At 42.7% G+C, this 26,783-nt stretch overlaps 1 protein-coding gene across 12 annotated transcripts in view; it reads left to right on the plus strand.

Annotated features, from left to right (window-relative positions):
• Window positions 1-26,529, plus strand: part of mef2cb (myocyte enhancer factor 2cb) — a 75,988-nt gene extending 49,459 nt beyond the window's left edge. For 2 of the 12 annotated variants that reach the window (XM_044369550.1, XM_044369559.1), the window contains 8 exons: window positions 10,526-10,669; window positions 10,861-10,998; window positions 13,565-13,754; window positions 14,592-14,639; window positions 20,031-20,203; window positions 21,682-21,811; window positions 22,229-22,364; window positions 22,673-26,529. In XM_044369550.1, the coding sequence (XP_044225485.1) occupies window positions 10,526-10,669; window positions 10,861-10,998; window positions 13,565-13,754; window positions 14,592-14,639; window positions 20,031-20,203; window positions 21,682-21,811; window positions 22,229-22,364; window positions 22,673-23,021 (1,308 nt within the window). In that variant the 3' untranslated portion in view covers window positions 23,022-26,529. The remainder of the gene's footprint in view (window positions 1-10,525; window positions 10,670-10,860; window positions 10,999-13,564; window positions 13,755-14,591; window positions 14,640-20,030; window positions 20,204-21,681; window positions 21,812-22,228; window positions 22,365-22,672) is intronic. The other 10 variants (XM_044369574.1, XM_044369568.1, XM_044369582.1 and 7 more) reach the window with 10 other exon arrangements.
• The last annotated feature ends 254 nt before the right edge of the window (window positions 26,530-26,783 follow it).

Consider the following 26,783-nt stretch of genomic DNA (forward strand, 5'->3'; position numbering starts at 1 on the left):
GTAGTCTCTGGTAGCTTGTTGAGAGCAAACACAGAGGCAGATCCTCTGTCCCTGAATGTCCGAGCGGGGTCCAAGTGTGTCGTCCTGGCAGGTCTACAGTACACTCTGAGTCTGGCTCCAGATAAAACAGTCAAACACGCAGATAGATTTCCTATACTCGCTGTCTGCCAGGCCGGTTTCCTGGACATGTGAACGACATTAGAGGAGGAATGGGAAGCCATGTTGGGAAATGACAAGAAAATAGATCCATCTCTCCTTTTTCCTCACTTTTTATTTGTCCTGAAGAACAATCACTTTGAGCTCTTATTGGTGACTTATTATGCCAGTATGAGGGTTGTTCATTTCAAAAGCATATGAAAGAGTCCTTTCTTTCTCCTCCCGATGATTGGAGATCAAGCTCAAACCTAAGCGGTGTTGGCTGGCTCTCGCTGTGTGATTGAACGGCCCCAAATCCAACAACACACTTGGGCTGTGCCAAATCCCTGTTCCACAATGTGTTTGTTTTCCTCTCTGTTGAAACAAAGAACACAGGTTTGTGAAACCAGTAAAGGGTTAGTTAGTGAGCTGTGATAGGGTGCTATATCTCCTTAATACCCGGATATACATGAGTAGAAGGAGGCAAAGGATGCTATAGGTGTGTACAGTATGTGCTTATACAGTATAATCTATTGAGCATGTAAGTGATGACTTCACTGCATGGGTGTATGCTTGCATACGTACATGGTGACAATTGGCTTGAACCCTGCAGAGTTTACGGCATTGTGATGACCTCAGCCAGCACAGCACACTCTTATGCCATTGGTTCAAGTATCACATGGTATGGCACATGGCTCTTGGTACTGAGCTGACCTGCCTGCTTGCCTACCTGCCAGAGGAAAGGCTATTGAACAATCCCATTTCCAGCAGATTAACCTAATCTGAAAGTTCAGCTCACCCTGTAATCTTAAACAGCAGCAGCAGAAGCCTGCCTCCCCATCTATCCTCAATTCATTTCCCTCCCTTCTTTTCTCTTTTCTCTCCCTCTGTCCTCACCTAGAAGGAACTACTCAATGAGAGGGGGAAGGGGAGGTACAGAGGGATGGATGAGTGTGAGAAGAGAAGGAGGGAGGGAAAGAGGGATGGAGGGAGGAAGGCTGGTAATTATTTCCAAAGGTCATTCTGTTAATGACTACCCGCTTGGCTAATGAGATTCAGCAAAGCTCCCTCACCATGTTTCACCCGGCGTATGTTTCACCCGTGTGCTGAGATGTGTGAGAGGCACAGGTGTGATTTCAGCCCAGTGACAGTCCACTGGAGGGAGGGGTTGGGGGGGAGGAAGAGAAGAGATGAAAATAAAGAAACACAAAGAGAACGTGAAACAGGCAGGTATGTCTAAGAGACGGCAAAAAGAGGAAGAGTAATGTATATACAGTAGCATATCCACATAAGTTTACTGCATGCCATGCACAATGTTTCATTTGGCAATAAAATACGATTTTCCACACATTCTAAATACTACGGAGACTAATTTACCTCAAAAAATTCTTTCTTTATTAACTTTTATGCCTTTTTCTCTGCTTTCTCATAATACTCTTGCGAGTCAACAGGACATGTGATCTCCCTCTCTGAAGTGCCAGTGTGCTCATGTTCTGCCTCGCTCTTGTGAAAATATTTTCCAGCATGTGTGCTATTCTATGTGCTTATTTGGTTTCTAAACAGCATGGAGAACATTAGCCTTAAGGAGTTTTCTGTGTTGATCAGCTCACTGAATGACTTCTTCTCATGGCTCTCAAAGACTTTATAATTATTCTGGCTTGAATGCCGTCACTAATTTATCCTCTACAACTTTAACATGTGTCAGCATCCAAGAGAAATAAGGGAGTCATATCATATCTCCTGTCCTACAGTTGTCCACAGTAATTTTGTGTGGAGGTTTTTTGAGGTTTTAGGATAGGGTACATGTGGTGTGACATGGGGTGGAAGTAAGGGGTGGGGTTGCCACGGTGATCACAGTGCTTCAGTGTTTACTAGCGGCGGAGAGATCGACAACATGGCTTGCTTTTCCTTGTGAGCTGAGGATTAAGGTCTGAAGCTGCTTTGACTGACTAAGTAAATTAACCTTATGACATTGGCAAGCTAACAGTATAGCAGTTTGTTAAAATAAAGACTGATGACAGCCCGTGTAGAGCACATCTTCAAAAAAAAAAAAGTGTCTTGCTAGTTAGTATATGGTGTTGAGTGTATATTAATTACACGTAGAAGGGCAGGCGAGAGAAATAGTGCCACTGTCGATAATTTTTCACACACCTCTACCTTCCGTTCATACTTTATGTTCACTGTGTTAACAACAATGGCAAAGTTGGCTCTGGAGTTATTTTACAGAGTTCACAAATAAATGGTGGTAAAAACAAACAAGCTAAGATAACACATATTGCATACTTGTAAAACACTTTTCGGTGTTCAAAGTGTCATGAATCCCACCAACAGAGGCATGCCTTTGTCCTCCTCACTTCCTGCCTACACCCGCTACGTCCTCATCGGTTTGGACTTGGAGCTTCAGATATAACGTTGTTAGAGTATTAAGGCAAAAAGTAGAGAGCAAAGATATAAGCAATATGGTTTCTTCTAAATGTGTTCACTTTTAGTCACTAGGTTTCCCTAACACTTCCATGTGATTGGCAACGTATTCCGAATTCACCACATAAAAACTAGTTTGTTGGATGGTCAAAATAAAGCACAACCTCCCCCCAAACAACCACCACCGCCTCTCTCTTTTATTTGATGTACTCTTTTTCTAATAAATGCCTCAAAAACTGGTAGTGGTCTAAAAATAGTGTGTGGTGAAGCTAAAAATAGTTGCCTAGCTGGCGGTCCTTGCTGGGAGAGGGTAGAAGAATAGGCATCTCTCTCTTTTTCTCTCTCTCTCTCTCTTGCTCTCTCTCGCTCTCTCTCTCTCTCTCTCTCTCTCTCTCTCTCTCTCCCCTCCCTGTGTTTGGAACAGAGAGGGTGGGGGTTGTTTTTGAAACAGAGGAGTGAGTAAGCGAAGTGTCAGGGTATTCATTCAGTCTCCGTCTCCCTCTCTCTCTCTCTCTCTTTCTGAGGATCAACCATGAAGAGTTGCCCTCAGCAACCACATGCATGAGACCATCGGTCTGAGACCCTGCGGTGCTTCTAAACATTTGGTCCCTTGGATAAAGATGCCTATTATTAAATTCACCCCCCCCCCCCCCACTCCCTGTTTTGGAAACTTTTTTTAAAAACAGAGAAAACATATCAGGAAAGAAAGTTGTGTTATCTTACATCTATAGGTTAGATCCTTTATGTCAGTACATTTAAGGGATTTTTTACTGGCAGGTCAGCCTATGGTACTAGTGACAAACCCTGAAAGGTGTCACCCTCATATGACCAAGTCAGCCTCCACACACAGCTGAACATCGTCTGTTCTAAACTTTAGGCTGGCGCACTAGGACACATCTGTCTGCGGCGCCAGCTTCAGACATAAAGAGAGCAAGTTTACTGAGTTCCTATTTTATAGACTATATGCCTCTTTCACTTTATAAGAGAGGCTAAAAACAAAATGACAGATAATGTATGTAATCTACAGGCTCAGCATTTTATTCCACATCAGACACCCGCTGCCCAGAAAAGCAGAACCTCAAACAAGAAACTAAGTAGCATTTGGAACTCTGTCAGAGGTGTTTTTTAAGGTCAATATACTGAAGCGGAAGTCTGAGGTACTCACACAACAACAAAAGGAGGTTTTAAAAATAGACTGTTTGAAATGTGCCAATATGTGGTCCCTGTGGTGTGGAGCGGTGAAAGAGGCAGGCCACTTCTGAGGCCATGCTGCCAAAAGGCAAGGCTTTTCCACTACACAGCCCAAAACAATTCACGCCAGCCATTAAGATGAAATGATGCCTTGTTCTTTGAAACTATTTGTGGAAAATTCAGAATAATGAAGATCTATTTTTATAGATGGCATTCCCTGCCCTGCCTGGAGCGTCCCCCCTGGCCTCAGCCCCTCCCCTGCCATGATTGCTGCTTTGGGCAGGGTTTGGAAACTCAAGGTCACACTTTAGAGGTCAACCGGCTGGTCATTGTTACTCAAGGCCTCCCTCAGGCTCCCTTTTCCTGCTGTGGCACCACGCGATAAGAGACAGAGAGACAAAAGACGATAAGTGATGATTAGTGGGGGGGGGGGACAAAGAAGGAATAGAGGGTGGCTGAAGCGGGACTTGAAGTTTCACCCATTGCCATCCTCAGAGAACTGGGATCATTTTGCTGTGGCTACAATGTTATTATTTAATGATAACTTAAAGTATGTAAATGATAATATCACAGTGCAGTCACATAGTGTCATGACTGTGACATTGCATAAAATGCTCAGATGGCATTACAGTGTATCTAAGTAAAGTAACTATGAGAGTGTTTTCTATACATGATTTAGCCTTGGCGAATTGATTTTTATGTTGAATCAGAAATACATATAGACACATTCTCTCTCTATCAATTGAATAGAGATGTATTATGCAACTGGTGTGTAGACAGGATGAAAGATGGTAGATTGAGGGTGCAGACATAAGTGCCCTCTTTATCCAGTTTCACTGAGCTGGCATTGTGTCTCATAATGTCTATCTGGGTAATTATACAGTGTAGTGACTAGTCTGAATGACCACTTTGTTCCCAGGGCTGGGATGCTGCTGCAGCAAACAGTGTTGGATTCTGACATGTGCTTAGTGTGTGTCTCTTCCATATGGGAAGCACTGCACCATCTGGTATTATGCTGTGTACTGGCTAGCTAAGACTGTCTGTGAGTGGGCTCTCGTCTGCAGTGGGCTCTTCTTAATGATGATTTTAGCACATGCACCATCACAATGCCACAATTTGGAGATATGTGGAGGAACCTTGTTGTGCACAGTAGCCTTTCTCTTTGTCTCACTTTCTGTCTCTCTCACTTACTCTAACACATTTTGTCTATTTTTGGTCTCACTCTTTCCCTTTTTATGTTTAGTCAATCTAGTTATCACTAGACAGCTAGTAATTACACATTTAGGCAGAGTTATTGAGCAACACACAACCACTTTGCCCAGGGATGATGGATTCCAGGCGCCAGCCTTTGATTCCTGATTATAGTGTAGCAGGGCACCAGGAGTAAGGGGCTTCAAAGCCACCAAATCACTGAAAAGTCATTGACGCGATAGTTTTTCAAACGTCGCCTCAACCAGTGCATAGGGATGCACAGATGATGACTGAAAAAAACAGGCTGGGGCAGACTGTGATTTGGGGGTCCCATTCCTCAGATCACTAACCTACAAAAATCAACCATCTCCCCTCAAATGCTCACTCACACACACACACCATGTAGCCATCATCCATGGGCATGCCCCTCGACATGGTCCTGGCATGTTAAAACCACGCTTCATGAAACTGTGGCCTTCTTGCCTTTGGTCTGCCATCTGCTTCCAATAAGCTAAGCCAGCCTGATCCCTCTGATGTTCCCTCCACTCTGAAAAGCAGAGAGAAAGAAAGAGTGAGAAAGAGAGACAGCGAGAGTGAGGGATGAGACAAAAATGAGAGCAAGGCAGACAGAAAAAGAAATAGAAATAAGAAGAATGAGAGCACATCCCAAACATACTGTTAGCCCATCCCTGCCGCCAGCAAGGCCACCCCGAGTGTGCTTATTGTGCAGCGGTGCTGGGGGGTCTTAATCCACAGCGGGTCCACTTCATGGCCACCTCCATCTTGTTATTTGTGATGGAAAGGGACAATGGTTCTCCCCACTGCCTCACCCCTATTGACACTGAGCCACATTGCTCCTTACCAATTTGCTCTGACGAAATTGAGTTTGTCAATTGGTAAAAGCAAGGGAGCTCCCTGCTGTCTTGTGGTTTTCCAAACTTTTCCTCCTTTTGTCACCTTGATGATGATCTAAATCTTAGGTTTGTAAATTAGTGTAAAGGCCAATGAAAGAAAATATATATATATTTTTTTAGGTTAAGCCTTTAGTATGCCATTCAGACTTTTGTATACTGTGTGAACTACAATTTAATTATTGTAGCCCCTAGCTTTAGGTGACATTTGCTAAAAGATTATTTGGGAACCCTTTTATGTTAACTGTACATACAAGTACATACTGTGCACCCTGTGGTCACACATAAACTACACACATTCCCACACATTGTGATAGCAGGTGTGCACTACTGGCATACTATCATGGTGTATGAGATTATTCTCTGATCAGTGTTAATCAGTCTGCTATCTACCATTTTTTACACTTTGACAAACAGAGGCTGAGACCTTTCTAGACAAAAGCTGTTTATTCCAGTGCCATTTTATTATATTTCAACAGCACAGCAAATATGATTGACCATAATTGGCAGAGTTATTAATTCCTTTATATTGTGCTTGTCTGTCAGTGACTTGTTTTCCACACAATACTGAAATATATAGCAAAACCATAAACTGCTGCATTTATTGGGGAAAATTCTTTGTGCCTTGGTACTACACTATCTTCTTTTATAACTCTTGGTTTTACTTACAATAGTGTGTATTCTGAAGACCATACACTGTTGGCAAAGATATAAAAGGCCCATTATAAACTGGCTGTTTTTGTAGAGGGTTGTTGCACTGATGCTGTCAGCCATTGGGTTGAAGACATTGAGAAACATTTACTGGCCTGGCTGTCGCCAATAGCCATAAACACAATATTGAATGTGTCGTACCCTTCAGCCACTGCCAAGATAACTGTAGAGGGGAATGATCAGCATTGAAGCTCTATCCAAACACAACCCATCAACTAGCCCGAGACTATCAGAAATAAGGACGTACCCATCAAGCCAACAATGTTTTGATTCAGCTTCTGTTGAGATGTGGTACTATTGCAGAAAATGAGGGGAAGAGGACAAAGGCTGGGAGACAGAGACAGACTGAGCAGCAGACTGAGACAGAAAGATGGGGGCAGAAAGACGGATAGAGGGATAGAGAGGGTGAGCAGGGTGGCAGAATGCCGAGCAGACGGATCCTGGTATGGCAGGAGCTCTGGGCAGGCGTCAGCTGTCCCTAGCAGACCCCCTGGGGCCACCCAGAATTCACACCCAAATACCCTGCACAGTTTTTCTCAACAGCTCCATGAAGTTATCACCCACACCCCAAACTATGAAATGAGTAAAAGCTGCATTTCATCTAGCAATTAAAAGCTCAGAGAACTCAAAGACAGATACAGATATTTTACAGATATAACACCAAGCAATAGACAATGTGAATCAGTTCCCTTGTAGCTCATCCCTGTGTCACTTAGCACCTGGTTTCAATCTAGCTCAGGTCACCTAACTAAGCCTTGCTCATGGTCCTGTAGTCCATTTTAACCCAGCCCAGTCTAGGCCAGCCTAGCTGTGTATGAAGAGCTGAAGGGTACTGATGAGACGGGTGTCTAAGTATGTAGGACGCCGTGTCTATGCCGTGCCTGCTTCACACAGGCCCTGTGACAAGTCGAGTCATGAGGGAGCATCATGAAGAAGGAGTTTAATTAGGAGCAAGCCTCCAAATGGGCCACAGAGAAAGACACAGAGCCAAGCAAGCATACACAGCTTTTTTGCAGTCTTTCCTCTCCGTCATACTTTTTCTCCTTCTTTCACTCTCATGTGCTCTCTCTCTGTCCACATGTAGTGGGCTGTAGGTTTGTAGCATTTTCGTTCTATAATCCCTTTTCTCCATCAGTGTTTTTCATTGATTATACGTTTCTTACTTCATAGTGTGTCCACATTAGGTTGTATTTTTTGTTGTGTTGAGCTGTAACAGTTACGGTATAGAAGGTTTAGTATAGAAAACTGTGCTTGGTTCTTAGTCTTTTTTCTTTGACGATGACTCTACCATGAGACACAAAACAAATTCAGGGTACAGATAAAGCAATGTGCTATTAGAGAAGGGCAAAATATACAGGATGACGAGAGGGCAGTGGGGTGGTGAGGTGGAGAGCACAAGAGCGAGAGGGCCTTCTATGGTTGTATGAACACTCCAGAGGATGTGATTGGTTCTTGGGATGTGTGTCAGCCTTTGGCAACAGGTGTGATGTCTTTAAACAGGTGGGCATAACTGGGATGAGTGGCATAGTGTCCTTGTACCGCACCCTCGATGTGCTGAGCCCTGCTGGAAAGCTAAGCCTGGGCCACATGCTTCAAAGTCATATAACACTCACACCCTGGCTCCTTGCAACCCATCAACACCCAATGCAACCATTGCCCAACCCCCTGCCAGACCACCAGCTCAGTTACCCCATATGGGAGTCACCTTTACCCCAGCCCCCATTCCGTGCTCCCAGCAATGCCCCACTGCTATTCTTCCTAGAATGGAAGTGAATCTCTCATGCACTCTGTGCTGGTGGCGGTGGGTGGTGAAAATCTGTGTAAGTAGAAAGAAAAGTTGCTTTTTCTCGCAAGGATTCTCATGTGAACAGGAAAAGGCCAGTGGTTCAGCTCTTGTCAGTTCGATATGATGCATCGCCAAGACCAGAATGAAACTACACAAAAGAAATAGCAAAAGTTTTACATCTCACGCCTTTGCCAAAAAAGACAGCATGCTAAACCTCTGTAACCCCTTTGTTCTTTTGACTCATCCACCTCAGATAGAGCAAGAGTGCCTGATTCACTGTAGGGCTGTTAGAAGTCAGATCTCCTGCATCGCCTTGGTTGATTTGTTTGGTGTGATTTCCTGAAGACTGTCAAAGATGTGAGAGACGCTTTCAAATTCAGAATTCCAGATTTCCACTCTAGGGGCCAAGTGAGGATTCAGAGAGAGAAGAGGAGAGCCAGCAAATGTTGACACGCTTACAGTAGCTGCCTCGCCACGAGACGCCTCAGGAATCAAACAGTTATCACACACACAAAAGAAGCCCTCTAAGTTCACTAAAACCACACTCAAAACAGGCCTTTGTTGTGCTGACATGAGAGATGACTGGATTGTTATTTGTTTTCTAAGCAGGCAGATCGCTCCCTGTCACTTCTGCTGCTGGTTGTGATAGAGCGGCTAGCACTTGTATCTCTTCCGTGAGCGAGTACTGATGGAGACAAACAAATGAGAGGAAGAAGTTCACTGAGATTAACTTATCTTAGCATCTATCCTCCTCCTCTCTCCTGCTCAGTCTCTCTCTTTCTTTTTTCTTGACGCTAACACCCACTCTCACACACCCACACATGCACACACAAACACAGACTCATTCCCCTCTTTCCCCTCCCACACACAGACACACGCTCACACCAGCAGACACATACACACACTACAACATATACAGAATGAGAGAGACACACACTTGATCAGCATCAAATACAGGGTGTGCTAAAGTAAATTTAATTACGTCTGTCTGATATGGAGCTTCAGATGAAAGTAGGAGAGCGCAGTGTGAAGCGACGACTGCACAGACAGGAGCAGGCCCGTGATATTCCTCCTGTAGACTAATCTCCCTTTATTAAAGCCAGAAGGAGAGAGGGAAGGGGGGGTGGAAGAGAGTGGAGGGGAGGGAAGGGGGGGTGGGGGGGGGGGGTTGCCTTTGATGAGATCTCTAACTGTCAGCTACTGTACTTTTCTTCTCTCCCACTCTGTCTTTGTCTCTCACTTTACGAGGCAAATGAACACAGCACCTATCGGTACATGCCTACTTGCTCAAGCAAACATACCCTTATGCTATCACACACAGTAATGTGCTATGAAACTTATCCCTGTTGTTATGGTTGTCAACAATATCTAAAAAAGGACAGAAGCGGCTCTCTCTCTCTTTCTCTCTCTCTCACGCTCTCTTTGTCTGTCTCTCTGCCACTCTAAGGGGGTGGTGAGAGAGTTGAGAGTGAGCTTTTCTGCCCGTCTGCTATTTTCTGGCCACTCTAATGGGGGCAGGTGGCCATCAGGTGGCCAAAACAGAAACTGCCACATTTAATAGTACATAATATCTCAGGCATGAACTCAAGAACCTCTCCCGTATCTTAATTTAATCTCTTTACCCACTGGTCATTATTGTTAAAATGTTTTTTCTTTTATGACTTTCACTTTTCCTGTGTAATTATGAGGGTTTTAAGGTCCCATTATTTGTCATTTGGTCAAGAGTTTGATCATTTGTTATGTGTTGTTATTGGATGCTATTAAATCCTCTGTGCCATCTTGAGTGTTTAGTTGCATGTTTACTTGTTCACAAAGCAGCCAGTGTATTCTCACATCACCCCGTGTTGATGGATGTTAGAATGGAGCCTGCCAAAATGATTCATTGTAATGGTTAAAGATCTTTTTTAGAACAATTTCTCAGAAACAGACTCAATTTTCTCATAGAGTGAAAATTACTTTAGAAATCTGTTCATTTGAAATAAGTTAATGCTCTTTGTTAACGAAAGCTCTAAATGGTTTTCCAAAGTCTTTCTAATTGGACTTGTCTTTTGTCAGGGTCAATTCTAAAAGGCATCTCCTCACAGTTCATCACCATTTGCCCCCCCCAAACTGTTCACCTGGGTCACTGTTCCCCACCCCAAAGTCCTTCAACTGTGTTGTGCAACTGCTCTGTTTGCAGACATTGAGAAAGAAGGGCCTAAATGGCTGTGACAGCCCAGACCCCGACGCAGATGACTCGGTCGGCCACAGCCCCGAGTCTGAGGACAAGTACAGGAAAATAAACGAGGACATTGATCTGATGATCAGCAGACAGAGACTGTGTGTAAGTACCTCTTGTCAAACCCCGAACCTTCCTCTCACCTTTCTTTCCTCTCTCTCCCCCTTTTTTCCCCTATGCTTTCTGTCGCTTTGTCCTCGTCTCCTCATTTTCGTCATCTGTTTGCTACCATCCATCTCTCCGCCCCTTCATCTGTGTCTTCCTCCGTCCATCTCTGTGGTTGTGGGACCTGGCAGGCATTGAGCAAGAAGGAGAACAAAGGCGGCGAGAGCCCGGAGCTCGAGTCTGCTCTCATCCTCACCCCACGCACTGAGGAGAAATACAAACAGATTAACGAGGAGTTTGATCACATGATTAAAAGTCATAAAATACCTGTAAGTACTGGGTTGACACTACGCAGCATCCTCAGCAGGCTAACAAAATGCTGACTGGCCAGTAACTGTTGAGCTAACCCAGCTAACCACCATTGTTTGCCACTAGACTAAATACACAAAGTGAGAGTGAGAGTAAGACTAAAGATTACATTGTGTACTTACAGTGAAAAAAATTACAGTTCTTTGATTTTGCTTGATTACAGTTGAGGAACGGTCCTCTAATTTGACATAACTGCAACCACAACTAGCAGGAATTTTTGCTATAGTAATTGCAGACTTTGTCTCATGACAAATTTTAACCTTACTGGGTTCCCACCTTGAACCTGTTACCCAGAATGCCTTGTCCAGCTCTCAGGGGAGGTGTGGTCTGCATGTGCTTTTCCTTTTCCTGCTCCAAAACACAGCACTCAGTCACCCGCAACAACAAGGGCCGACACTGTGGCAATGAAACAGCAGCAGACATTCACAAACGCTTAAGCATACATACCTCACAAAACTCAACTATCTCTCCTCCTTGCTGAAACAATTAGGCTACTGAAGGCAAAGTCATATCTTTTATAGCAACATCTCTGTTGATGGACTTAGATATGTAAAGACATGTCAGCTGCTGGATTTATATTATATAGCTTTAATTTTCCAGAAGAATCTAATCTATAGCCAGCTGCCAGAAACCACAAAATAAAAGCTGCTTTCTATGTAAACCGAGCCTACCCTCCATTCAAAAACCACCATATTGAAATGGTTAGCAAACTAGCCATACAGAGAAAGAGATAATTCCACGGTAGATAATTCAGAGAAGAACAGTAGTGTCTAACAAAGCCGCGTGGAGCAGGGGGAGATGTGGTTTGAAATAAGGCAGGGGTTGGTGAGCTGGGGTGGGGTGGGTTTGGGATTGGAGCTAGGCGGGGATGGGGGGGGGGCAGCAGGGGAGATGGTGGTGGGGAGGGGGACTTTGCACACAACAAGTGGCAGTTCAGTGTGTGGTCAGGGTGGCTGCCAAGCACTGGGCCTCTGGATTGCAGGGGACTGTTCAGGGGACTGTGGGGAGAGGCGGAGGAGGAAGATGAGTGAAAACAGGAAGGATGGCACTGGTTAAAGGACAGCTTACAGGCGGGGCCCTTACACCCAGCAACGGGGTGTGTGTACACGCAAATGTGTGCACACACAGATACACACATCTATAGCTCCCCCCACTCTTAAAGAATACTGCAACAGAGAGGTCATGGGGTATAAAAACTTCAATAAGAAATCCAAGATAGAAGAAATTACTGAAAATCTGCAAAAAATGAAACTGAACTATAGACAGCCACTCGCTGGTTGTAAAAGAAAGCATCCATAGATTTTGGCTAGCCCACTCCTGTGTAAAGTTAATGTAAAATCAAAACATGCAAAGGCCTGCAATAAAATATGGTTTAAGTAACCATCTTTGTACTTTGAAATAATACTTGGCCTGCAAAAAGCACAAAGCAAAGGGGAGAAAATTGAAGAAGATGAGGCATTGCTAAGGCACATATCCCACTTCTACATAAGCCATGCTGATGTTCCCCCTGATGAGCTCCCTCCATTGCTCTGAGACACATGGCAGTAATTTAGGGCCCTATTTTCTACTTCCTAAAGCTAACATGCAGGATCAACCACTTCCAGGGCACTCCCAAGGTTAAGCCCTTCTGCCAAGTGACACAATAAACATGACAAACTAGACGCCTGGGGCCAGCAGGCTACCCCTACTCATATTTCTGATGAGACTGCTGACTGATCTGAGTCTACCACTTAAAAATACTTTGCATTAGCTCCATGTGATGGAAAAATAAATTATTCCTGATTGCATTCAGTTCTCCAGTCACAAAGCTACTTTTGCAAGAAATAGTGCAGACTTTTTCATCGAGGTGAAGACAGAGTGAATTATCTTTAGCTCTCTTAGAACAGTGGAATGCCATTGGCTTTATTCCCAGTAAACCATATTCTTCTTATTTCTTTAATGTAATAACCCAGGAATGTATTTCTGGGGATATAAATGCAGCGACCACAGCACAATTCTCCCTCAGGTCAACCTTTTTCTTTCATAATGATGAATGTCACAACATGTCAGGTCAAAACTTAACTAACTTACGGAAAGGTATGAGTAATATTCAAACTAACCTACCTGTACTGGATCAAGTTTGGACTACAAAGTGTTGCCAACCCATATATCATCTTGGGAGCAATTTGAGAGAGGACTTTTCACCACCCATTCCCCTTCACCACCCATGCTTTCTTGTTTTTTAGTCTTTGCTCTAAGTTGTCTTCTGTACCATTCAGTTGTGCATGGCTCTCTACTGTAATTTGTACATTTATCCTTTCGAACTTCAGTGTCTCTGTCTTTCTTCTCAGTGTTTGACTGGTTCCGGAGGAACACTGTAGAAACACAAATAATTTAAATGAATTGTTATGTCTCTTTTGTTTACTCTGTCCATTCCTCTACACAATGGTCTTTTTTTAGTTTGTTCACTCACTGAAATCGTTAGTACCTTTAACCTAATCAAACTCACCTCGTGTCTGTCTCTCTCTTTTTCCCTCTCTTTTTCAGCAGGCCATGCCCCCATCGAACTACGACATGCCCGTGTCCATTCCCGTTAGCAACCAGAACAATCTCATTTACAGCCATCCTGGTGGTTCCCTAGGAAACCACAACCTGTTGCCACTGGCGCACCATGGTCTACAGAGAAACAGCATGTCTCCCGGAGTGACACACAGACCCCCCAGTGCAGGTAACACAGGTAGGGCCTCACATGCACTCATACACCCATGTACACACTGTTATCCTGTTTATCTTCTCAACTCTGTGTGTACCTGTCTGTCATGCTAACATGCACAGGTAATGCACACACACACACACACCAAATGCCCCATTTATTTTATGGCAGCTACCCAGGCAGTGAATGAACGTAAAGTCAACATGCTCAGTATTTTGTTTAAAGTAAGTTAATGATTCAATATCACATTAAATTTGAGCGCACATTCTCGTTGATTTAGGTTGAGGTTCTACACACTGGATGTCTGGCTCTATGTATAGGCATTGAGTTGCTGATGACATAAGCAAATCAGGCCTGTTGGTTTGTTATTGTTGTCCAAAGTCCTTTTTCTGTCCCACTGGTCTGAAGGCTGCTGCCCACACCCTCACCCTGTCATTACAACTGGATGCTAGAAGCGCCAGCACAAACTAAATATGAGTTTTGGCACTCGCAGCATCCACACCAAACCGCACACGTTCTGGACCCTCCCACTCTTCCACCTCACATGGCTTAAAAATAATAATGTGTCATTTTTCTTGGACGGCAGCTACATGTATCCACTCGCAGTGTCCAGTTGCTTAGAGTGTTAAGGTTTGAGTGGGAGGCAGTATTACTTCTGGTATCAGTACACGTATGATACTGAAATGCACACTTATACACACACATACACACACACACACACACGCACAGCGGATTGTGATTAAATTGAGTTTGCTTCTGAAAGGCCAGCAAGGTAAGAGACAGGAGGCTGAGTGGATGCTATGTGGGTGTCTATCCTCTAATGGTTTTCTCTCTTTTGCACTCCTCTCTCTCATCTTTCAGGTGGCCTCATGGGTGCTGACCTCACCACTGGCGCAGGCACCAGTGCTGGTAAGAATGGCGTCCTCTTCTCGCACACAGTTGTCTGTTAACATGCACACACACATACACTCCCCCTCCCTCCCTCCTCCCTCACACACACACACACACACACACACACCCACATACACATTGCACCCACTCACCCACTCTGGGCCATAAAATGCATGACTAATAGTAACCCAAACCCAAGTGGAGATTTTGTCCATGATGTGTTGATGTTAGTGGTCGTGGAGTTCATCTGGGAATGTTTGCTCAGTGCTCGGGCTGTGGCACATCCTGCCTCTGTTCAGCTATAAAATGGTAGAACAAGTGGAGAGAAAGAAATAAAATTTCACTATATAGTGAAGCAGCAGATTGACTGACAGGCAGTCAGAGGAGATAATGGACTTTTGAATGCCCAGTTAAATTTTCTCTATTACTCTGCACTATTAGCCATCCCTTTATTTCTACCACTTCTTGGATTTTGATGTAAACTCAAAATGACAACACCCATAGCTCCCATTTGGAACAACTTGTTTTGCCACACAAACTCTACACAGTAACTTCTATCATACTGTATGTCTGAAACCAAATTAATTCAGTGTTATGAGTGGCTCACCATGCCATAACGAGCCTGTGGAGAGTGGAGCAAGCAATGTTTAACGAACATGTGTAAGAAATCTATGTGTTAGCCTCTGTGTGTCAATGGGTTTGTCCTCAGGACATGTCAGGCCAAATTTTATGGCAAAGAGACTCCCTTTTAAAGGCTGAAATTTTACAGCCTGAACGTCAGTTACAGTGAAAAAATGGAGAATGGGGGGGTCAGTGGGGCACAGCTGGGCAGCCCTGTCTGGCCCCTAGGGCTTCATCATAGGGGTCAATGCCTGGTTTCTCTGTCTGGTCACTCATCACACACACAAACACGTACACACACACAACAGGACCATTTGTTGTGGCGTGTGTTTCGTCGACGGCGTGCTGCAGAGCATGCTTCAAATGTAGTCTTTGTGTCACCGTGGCGAAGGAACAGAGGCGCTCTGTGAGAGCTGCGCGTCGCTCAGCAGCAGCAAAAAACACGATGTGGAGAGAGAGTCTTGTGGAAGCTAAAAGATTCCATTCAAAGCTCTCTTAAATCTCATCTAGAGGGAGAGAGAAAGAACGAGTGGGGGGGAAACCCCAATGATGAATATCCACTGGTGGTGGAAGCATGTGTGCAAAGGAGAAACAGTGGGTTAACACAGATGGAAGTGTTCTGTGAACTTGGTCAGCCATTTTAATGATGTTCCTTCTAGTGACTCAGTGTGAGGTGGCCCAGCCACTGTGGCACCACAAAGACTGTTCTTCTTCTCCTCACTGTAAGTTTTGATAAGCAGACTGTATAAGTAGCTGTCTGGGCCCATGTATGAGTGTCTTAAGTGTCCTAGTCTAAGTAACAAAGGAGAAGCCTTATGTGTGTGTGTGTGTGTGTGTGTGTGTGTGTGTGTGTGTGTGTGTGTGTGTGTGTGTGTGTCTGTGGATGTGTGTTTCAGATATGCACATACACACAACACCTCCTTTTGTTTCTCAGATGTCACAGCACTGTCTGTAAAGAGAAAATGACAGCTTTTAAAGCTCTACTCATGGGACTAGTATTACCTGGGGTACCCCTGTTGATGGATTGCAGACATTTTTTGCATCTAATCCCATACAAATCTAAAATGTCCTCAATCTGTAAAGTTGTAATTCCATCGCTGATTACCTACCATATTTCACCAAAGACAGGTCTTATGAATTTAGTGTAAATTGTCATCTCAGTAAATTGGATTCTTATATATTTTTCATTTTGTATTTCTTTTTTTTTTTATTTTCCTCTTCTGGGCTATGAAAGTTACAGTGGAAAAAAGAGATTTAATAGCATTTTAGTGCACATTCATTGGGCTCAAGTAGCTACATGTGGTGCCTTGAGGTCATAGTTACCATGTTGGCAAGAATTTGAACAGCCTACTGTTCATGACTTTGTAACTGGACATTTTCTAATAGTTCCAACTTTAAAAGTCGCAGCATAAATTACCATTTTTTTTAATATTGGAGCCCATGTAAGTTAAATTCAAGTTCGTTTCTGAACTATTTTCTTATTCTTTATCATTGCATCGGAATAAACCCAATATTATCTCCCATTTAAAAAAAATGGAACAAGGAAGAGTCCATTTTTGTTGTTAGTTGCCTAGTAACAGTGTTTTCAGTGGCTTAAACCACTCAAAACATATCTTGTACTCTGCCTCCCATGTAGAAAATACAAACTCAAGAATTCATTTTTATTGCATCATATCTGGAGATAATCCTTTGGATTTGGCTTGTAAATCTTATTGAAACACATTTGTTTAACCTGTGCATGAGTACACTGCATGAAGCCCAGTTTAAATCACACAAGGTCCCCAGATAATTCTAGTCCAGTGCAAATAGGCCATGTTGCTGTAAGGCTGAGTCATCATGTCTCTTCTATGGAAATATTGTGGGAAGTGTGTACGTGCATGTGTATGTTCACTCATTTATATACAGTATGTGTTCAATCTGTCAACTCCTCTGCTGGTGAAGAGAGAGAGAGAGCGAGGTGAGGAACAGAACGTGAGTGAAAGAGAGAAAGAGAGCTGATGAAGGAACCTCTGGACCAAGGCCCCAGCTTGTGAAAACTTCCCACCTCCATTTGTGCAATTACATAGCTGTCATCTCTCCTCCGATCAGCACCCTGCTCACCAAAGCACAGGAATTAATGAGAAACTCCCGTCACCTCTCACCTTGATCACACACCAATTACTCCCTAAAATGACTTACTTATGGGGTACATCTTTAGGACATCTCTGGTCAAAATCACATGGCAATACAAGCTAAAAATCTTATACATACCAAGAAGTCAAGTTCAGTAGATCAAACAGTGTGTGTCTCATGTTTGGCTGCATCTCACACCAACTGTACAAGTTGTAAGCGTGAGTATGACACCTTAGTTCAGTTGGAGAATTCAGGGTTGAATACACATTTGGCCAAACCGCAACGGAAGAGTGTGTGTGTATGGGGAATAGAACGGAGCGCGCCTGTTAGACCACAACAGGACATCAGAAATTCATTCAGCAACAGTAAAATGTACATGAGTTTAACCACACCTCTCCTGTGTGTGTGTGTGTGTGTGTGTGTGTGTGTGTGTGAGGTGTGAGGGAGAGAGACAGGGAGAGAGACAGAACGAACGCTTTGGGAGGTCTTGTCAAACACATGCATCTCGAAGTGTGCTAGATCCAAACCATGGCACCTATAGAGATAGATTGCAGTCCTTTAGCTTTGACCCCAGCTGCCCCCCCGCAAACACACACCTCAAAAATAGCAAAAAGTTGTTTATCTGAATCTCAGATCAGATGTTGCTCTCTATCTGTGAGTTTTATACAGCAGCAAAACAGACTCCTGGCTGGGCTGTGTTTAATTTTGGTACTTCCTCTCAACGGTTGACGCCAGCCTGCGCCGCAGCTCGACCGTGTAAAGTAGCATAGAGGAGGAGTGGAAATTAACTCTGAATATCATGTCTCTCTCATCTAGTAGTCGAGTCAATGTGTCGCTACTGAATGCAACTGTCCTAAAATCAGGGTGATCAAGCTACAGAATAGAAAGATGTGAGTCACAGTTCTTGTTTCATTAGCTTAATTAGCTCATGATTTTACTTTTGAAGTGCTTAAGGACTGGCCTATGCCACTCATGATCATAGTCATCTAGCAGATAATTGACTGGACTGCAGCCATCTCCACAGCATGGCAATACACAGATGTCTGATTAACTGTCACCAAGATGAAGTCCATGTCATCTTGACCAAAGTGTGTATTAATGTCTCTCTGTAGCTCAGCGTCTTTTTTATTCATCTGTACAGAAACACTGATGTATTTCCTGCTGGGTTATTTACTAAAGTGTGTGTATGTGTGGTGTGTGTGTGTGTTGTATGTGTGTGTGAGGTCTCATTCATCTATCTCCACATGCACCCACTCAATCTCACAAAGGGCCAGCCATGAGAATGAGAGAGCGGGAAAACTGAAGAGGCAGCTGCCTCTTTGCTAATGTGAGATTGACACTGGAACTAAGAGGGTCCAATACAAAACACACACGTGCATCCATATGCATGGCTCACGCGTAAGCAGTCATACAGCATGTCTCATAGCGTCTCAATTTATACTGTGCTTATGTACACTCACTGGGACAGAAGAATGACGCTTATATAAACCCATCCACATGCAAAACTGCGTACAGCAAAACATACAACACACAAAGTCTGAGTTGTTAACATAAGCTTATACATGCTCACACATCACACATGCCAGCAGAGGCACAAACACACATGCACACAGCGGCAGTCACACACACTGTTTTTCTCGTTTTCTGTCAGACGGCCTCATTTTCTCTCACCGCTAGCGGTCGTTTACTCTTCAGATTGTTCAAATTGAGCTTTTGAGACTTTTCATTTCCAAACAACAAAAACCTCGCTCTCAAATTAAACAAAGATCAGCAAGGGAAATTGCCCAGGAAGACATCTGCGACTCATTTTCCCCTGGAGTATATGATTAGGAAATTCATTTATGTCTAACGTATAATTCCTGCCTGTCTTTCAAGTGGGAACGTCCACACAGTGCCCTGTGTTCTACCCCTTGGAAGAAGGAAGGAGAAGTAAGGGGAAAAACAGCCTGTGGGATTGGATTAGAAACAAAGACTATGTTACTTGTAAGAATGCTTCACTCTCAGTTTTTAATGATGTTGCTAGGATTTCGCCCCACCGGTTTTTGAGGGAGTAATGTGTGTTGCACTTGGTCCTCCATACTTAGGGGAACGCAGATCTGGTGGCAACCCCAAGGCAGGGTCTTTGTCTGGAAGAACCACACATGTGTTTAGCTCTGATGGCCAAATGATGGGTCCCAACCTTCTGTGGTCTTGCTACCCGTAATTAGATGTTTTTACACGATTCACTGGCTGTTGCTGGGCACATGTAGCCTTAACTGACAGTGACAGAGGTGGAGGGTGAGGTCCTCTCAAGTGGATGCCTTCATTGTATGACTGCCAAACAAACAGTGGTGATCAACAAGGCAAAAACAGTCTGTCTGTTTGACTATCTGCTCCGCCAGTGTGCGCCACTTTCATGAAGCACCATTTACAAGTTTCCTCAGACTGGTGGGCTAGTAAAATTTCTACCACAGGAAATGGAGATGAGACAGAAATGCCGGAAAAGGAGCACAAGGTGTAAACTGATTCCTGTAGTTCTTAATTAGGCTACACCATCATGGATAGCAGGATTTCCAAGAATCATTAAACTTTGGAAACAGGTTTTAATAACATGGAGCAGTGTCTTTGCTTCAAAGACCATCCAGCTACACACATATATTTAATCTCTTTCTCCCCAATCTTTCTTTTCTTTCGCAGGAAATGGATATGGGAACCACCGCAACTCGCCTGGTCTGCTGGTCTCTCCAGGTGGCATGAACAAAAACATGCAGGCAAAGTCTCCCCCACCCATGAACTTAGGCATGAACAACCGCAAACCTGACCTACGTGTGCTCATCCCCCCTGGCGCCAAGAATAATATGCCCTCCATCGTGAGTAATCTCTCTGTGCCATCATTCCTATATTGCCCAACCCCCTTTACTTACTATATATCTCCCTATCTATGGGCGGCCCTTTTAGTTTGTTTGCTATTGTTTATTTCCTTTCATGTCCTCTCTGCTGCTTTCATCTCTTCATATCAGACTTGGGTTGATGATGTTTTTGATGAGCTTGAATATAGGCACATGACATTTTTGTAGGTTTTTCATGTGCCTTTGCAGCTTCTTAAAGCGCACCCTAGTTTAAATTTTACATTTGGCCCAAGCCTGATATACCATAGTGTTACATATATTTGTTCTGCTGTGTCTGTGTGTGTTTGTTGGCTTATAATGTAGGCTGTGACATTTCTTTCTTCTGTCTTTATGCTAAAGTGCACTAAAGTAGTAGAGTAAAAAATATTCTTAGCATCTTTTCGCATTAGTTTTGTTTCCATTGGCTCAATCCTATAGCAACTCCATCACTAGATCCGCGCTTAGCCACCACATCTATATTCTCACTCACACTCACTAATTTCAATTTATTACCCTCCCCTTTTAATGCCGTCAGTCTGAGGATGTCGATCTGCTATTGGTAAGTCAGACTGCCACTCAAATTTAGAAATGAAAGCAACCCTAAATGGGCCTTAAAAATCTGTAACTTGAGAGGTTTTCTTATCAGAAACTGGTTAGGATGGTTCTCGAGAGCATAATGTGCCTTGTAGAACTGAGAGCATTGCAGTCACCTGAGTCTAACCTCTTGATTTGCGTTCAATTTTTGGCTCCAATACCGAGATTATTACAGCCAGATACAGCGTCTTTGAGAAAAACAGTTCAGACTCTAAAGTAACTTTCACCTTTATTGTTGCTGACTGTGCTGAAGGCTCGAACGTCACCTCACATGACATTTTGTGAGGGCACATAGTGCCATCCAGTGGTGTGTCAGAGTAAAAGCAACCTGGCCTCTTTTCAGCTTCAGCCCTTGTGTATCTACTTCTCCCTTCCTTCCTTTTATCCATTCGCCTGCATATAGAGTCTTGCGACGCATACAAACAGCTCACAACGTTTATTACTCAGAATGTAGAAATGAGGGGAAACAAAAGAGTAGACTTTGATTTTGCATCAAACCATTATTTTCTGCCAAACCCTCCCCTCTGCCACAGTAAAGTGCCTCTCCCTTCGCTACCCTGTGTTGCCGTGGAGACCGATGGTGTTACTATAGCGACAGTGGGCTCTCGGAAAGGGTGGTAAATGATAGGGTTGGCAGGGTTCAGCCGTGCCGCATGTCAAGTGATTAATTTCCCCAGAAGTTGGCATCACATTCATTTTCTCAGCATTTGTTGAATGAAAGAAAGAAATGAAAGAAAATCAAAAAGAAAAAAAAAAAACTTTCTTAGTTTATTGCATTTTCTGTTTGTTTTGTTTGGAGTTGATTTTACATTCTCGAGCCTCTCTCATCTCTCTCTCGCTCTCTATGTTTTACCTTTCTATCACAGAACCAGAGAATAAACAACTCCCAGTCTGCTCAGTCATTGGCCACCCCAGTGGTATCAGTAGCAACTCCCACTCTACCAGGACAAGGCATGGGTGGTTACCCATCTGCCATCTCTACTTCTTATGGTACCGGTATGTATCACAGTGTGTAGTTTGTACTCTCCATACATCAAATTCTCATGTCCATTAACACAAGTTTTATCTTTGTAATTGCCTTGACTATGTTTTAGATAATGTAATATTGTTTCAGTTACCCTGTACTATCCTCAGATAAAGTTTTTTACCAGAATAACCTGAAAAAACCTGTTTTACAATTTGACTGGTTTGAAGTATATGTGCTGCTTTTGAATCCTCCTTCCCATTTTTAAGTGTTATACATCAGTTCAACAGCAGAGGGTGCTATTGTCACACTCACTAACAGAATGCAGTCACGTAACATCACAGCAGTATTTACCAGAGCTGCATTCTCTTGAAACTTTGTTTGAACTCCTCTAAACTGCCTATAATCTACATCTTTGTCTTCCTTTTTTCCTGTCTGTTTGTACACAGAGTATTCTCTGAATAGTGCAGACCTGTCCTCCCTGTCTGGCTTCAACAGCAGCAGCTCCCTTCACCTCGGCTCAATGAGCGGGTGGCAACAGCAACACCTTCAGAACATGCAGCATTCAGCCCTCGGCCAGCTAGGGTGAGTGCGTTAAACTTCATTTGAGGTGTTGTGTCATTGTGAAATGCATGATGTATCACATAAATCATATCACTGGAGATTTTTCTGAGATGCCACACTCAGAGTCCTTCACTGTTTACAACCTTCACTTGCAAGGTCCAGCACAAATATGACACCTCTCTGTTCTCATGTGTTTGTGTGGTTACACTGTATGTGTGTTTGTGAAAATGTGTGCTTGCATGCATGTTTCGCGTGTGATAGACTTTAAAATCACTTTGTCTCTTGCTCTGTAACTCTGTAACCCCTTGCGTTTCCTTTCCTTCCTACAGAAATTGCTCTAGCTCTCACTTATGTCAGGGTTCAAATCTCTCCCTGCCCTCTGCTCAAAGCCTGCACATCAAGTCCGAACCTGTTTCTCCTCCTAGAGATCGCACCAGCAGCACACCGGGGGGCTACGGTGGTGGGGTACCACCTCCCCAGAACCCCTCGTCCCGCCAGGACTCGGGACGCTCCCCTGTTGATAGCCTGAGCAGTTGTAGCAGCTCCCATGAGGGCAGCGACCGTGATGAGCACAGGAATGAGTTCCACTCACCTCTGGGACTGGCCCGGCCCGCCCTGGACGAGCGCGAGAGCCCCTCCATCAAACGGGTGCGCCTCTCAGAAGGATGGGCGACATGAAAGCTCTGTCCTCTCCTCGGCAGTGCCCCAAGTCGCCCTGAGCCCCCACCAACGCAGCGTTACGATGCCCCACATGTCAGCTCCCTCTTTCTCCTCACGCTCGATATCACGAGTCACTCACCGCCCGACGCATTGGCCTCTCTCCTTTTATCTCTTTAACGCTGAAGGAAAGGGACAGCCCTTTTCAAAAATCTATTTGTAATTTCTTTTTCTTTATTTTTTATTTTCTTTTTTGCTGAGTGTGTGTGTTCTATACATATTGACATTATATAAACCAGTGGGGTCTTGTAATGGGGTTTGGGAGGGTGGATGTTGGTTGGGATGGGATCAGGGGGTATTTTTGTTGGGGAACTATGCATAAATTGTATTGTGTGTGGATAAAAAGAATCACGTATGCATATATCTTTACACGTGTGTGTATGTGTACATATATGCATATCAACAAATAAACAAAAAAAATAGTCAGGTACTCTGTTTCATAAAACGTACTTACAATTTGCCTCAGCGATATATCAGTGACTAGAGATAAAAAAAGACAAAAAAAAGACAAAAAAAAAAAAAACATTAACATGAGAGTGAGTGTGTCCAGTGGAAAACACCTTAGCACTTGAGTTGGACAAACAATACATGTGTACAGTGTCAGTTTCATTGCTATATACCTTCTCTGCAGTTCTCCCTTGCAAAAATGTGTGTTAACATTAGATGATGTCATGTTGCAGGTTCAACGTATTTATGTAAATAGAGGGTCAAGGGGGGAAGGGCAGGGGTCAAAAAGTTGCCAGACATTACAAGATTTATTTACTCACTAAATGAAAAGCTATTATGCAACATTTGAAGGATTGTACAGGTAAACAGGCAGACCCAATCCTAGACATGTGGAACCTTTGATGATTTTAGCGCTCGCCAAGAACGGAGCAGAGCGAGGACCACCCTTTGATCTAAGAGCTACATTAGTATAATCAAGAAAACTCTGGATCTAGTATTAACTATTCAGTATTAATAAACGAAAAAGGAAAAATAAAAAACAATTGTACGATACACTTGCTTATATTTTCATATGAAAGGAATACAATGCAAAGCATTTTTGTGGCTTTTTGTAGTTTCTATAAGCCAGAATGTGTTTTTTGATAGCTTTGCTAATAAGAGATGGATAGTTCACCCAGAGGGGAAATGACAGGGCTTTGAAGCCCTAAGCCATGAAAAACAGACTGAGATCCAATGCTTTGCTGAACTGTTTTATCTTTGTAGAGGTTTGTTTTTAAACGTGTATTTCTAATTATATATAATAATGGTAATATTAAGAATCTTTAAAAAAAAATCTGTGAAATTAACATGCTTGTGTATAGCTTTCTAATATATAAATATATATAATAATGATTTTTTTTGTTGGTTTCTTAGTGGAGTTTCTATGTGCAGTTGCACATTTTGTCTGGTTTGTTTAATTTGAGCCCTGAACAGTGCTGTTCAGGAGTGTATTTAGTCTAACCTTAAAAACCAGCTGGAAAGCAATGCCAGGGTTTATGTGACGGAGGAAAGACAGGCCTGAATGCTGAAAAAAACAACCTGTTAGTGGAAAATGTCACAAGGCTGGAACTGGGGATGACACAGAAATAAATGTTGACACATGATGTACATGATTGTCATACTGATGTGGAAATATAGCTGAACCCACAATCCATGTCAAGATACATTTTTTTTATGTATCGGATAATTCATTCTTAACCTTAATTATCTTATTCGGTATGGTTAATCTTACAAAACAGGCTTGTTTGACATTATGCCTTTTTTTGTTGTTGTTCCAATTCAAATCTTCACAATCTTGTGTTCAAGATGGTGCACAAGTCCCCAACCAGTCTGTACAATTTCTCTTGAATCATTTATGTAATATAATTTTGCAAGTGTATTGTCATGAATTATCCCTGATCATTTGCAGACCTAATTTGATTCTGTGACTCCTCATGTTCCATTCTTAAAAACAAGGTTCCACATCAGTCACCATGTGTCACTGACAGTTCAGCATCAGACACACAAGGAAAAATTGATCTTGCTGGTATGGGAGAAGCACAATTGTTTATTTTAGATAAATAGCTGTTTTGATTTTCTCTTTTTTAAACAATGAAACTAGCCACATATCTCTCTGCCTCCAACTCCCGTATCTGCTGTCACTTAAGTGTTATGATATTTCTATGTGCATATTTCATGCAGGTTCACTATGTTGTTACTGTATACAGTCTGTGTAGTCAAACAGGGGCAGAGCCTCTATAACGGTGTTCTTCTCTTTTTTTAAAATTCAATACAAAAAGGCTGAGAAAAAAAAATAAACATGATGTTTCAGGCAGCATAAGTGTGGAGAAACCAAAGCCAGTGGCATTTCTGTGTTGTAAACTCAACTTTTATTTTCACATTCATTTATGGTTTTTGCAAGCATTGAAACAAGACAATAAAAGAATTTGCTCAAATGTACAATTGGTTTCACATTTCAATTTCAGTCAGTCAAATGTAGCTTTAGAAACTAAGCTGCATTGTCAGTACCAACCACGATAGATGACCTCTTCCGTTGCTCATTTTGTCCCCCTGTGCATTGCATTGAAACAGTTACATGCAAAAAAAAAACAAACAAACATATTTTGTATTTACAATGTGCTATTCACTCTGAATCAATAGAATCATTCAGGCCTGATCATGTGAAACGCATGCTTGTTGTCCACTTGATCAAATCACGTTACACACTAATTATCATGCTATTTACTCACTGATTGAAATAATGCCAACATGTCCTGATTCTTAATTAGAGTGTTGTAGTTTTGAAAATTATTTTTAACCAAAGACATGGAGCAAACTTGTCTTTATATCTTTTCTTTCTTTTTTTTTTTTTTTCCTTTTTGTGTTTGTTAAATTTGAAGCCATTCTTTTTCATCATCTGTTGATCAGTTGTTCTTTGTCATTATAATAATAGATTAAATGTTGGTACCTCAAAAATTGACCCAAACAGTACCTCAGCTGATGTTTTGATAAGTCACTTGCAGAGCAAAGGGGAGACCATACACCTGTACAGCCATGTGTAATAACATACCATTGCTTAAGGTCCCTACATTCACATGGGATTCTTTGTTGCTCCACCGTGTTTGTGGTTTATTTAAGTTGTATTCAAAATCTGAAAAGGAATTCAAAAAAAAAAAAAAAAAAAAGAGTAATATGTTAAAATGCTTAAAAAGTCAGTCTGTAGTATCAAATGTAGCTTGTATAAACCTTAAAATGGGGGAGGTTTGGAACTAATGTTTTCTGGAACGCAAGAGCGGCTTTCAGCGGCATAAGCTGGCCTTTGTCGCCACTTGAGACTAAGATGGTATTAAATTAAATCCACATCTCTGTAACTCAAGGGACTTGATTCAGCTGTATGTAGTGAAAACGTATGGGGTTGAAATAAAAGTCTCCTCTGCTGGAGGGAAAGGCTATTTGTATTTTGCAGAGATTTCAGTAAAGTTACTGGCTTTCTTAGTTATCCTGATTGTGACTTGGTGTGATTTCATTGTGTTTGACTTGTTTCTGCATGCGTCCCAAAAAAAAATGTTTCATATTATCCAGACTCAAAAATCATATCAACATGACATTCTTCCATGAAAGAGGTCAATGCATGGTGCTATACAGTAGAAACTTCTCTCAACAAACAATATAAATTGCATGACATTGAAATAATGACAATGGCATCATTGTTACATTTGCTGCTTTCCATTTACATTAAAAGAAATGCAGCATTTTAAC

Source organism: Thunnus albacares, chromosome 2 (genome assembly GCF_914725855.1).
Source record: "Thunnus albacares chromosome 2, fThuAlb1.1, whole genome shotgun sequence".
Classification (NCBI taxonomy): domain Eukaryota; kingdom Metazoa; phylum Chordata; class Actinopteri; order Scombriformes; family Scombridae; genus Thunnus; species Thunnus albacares.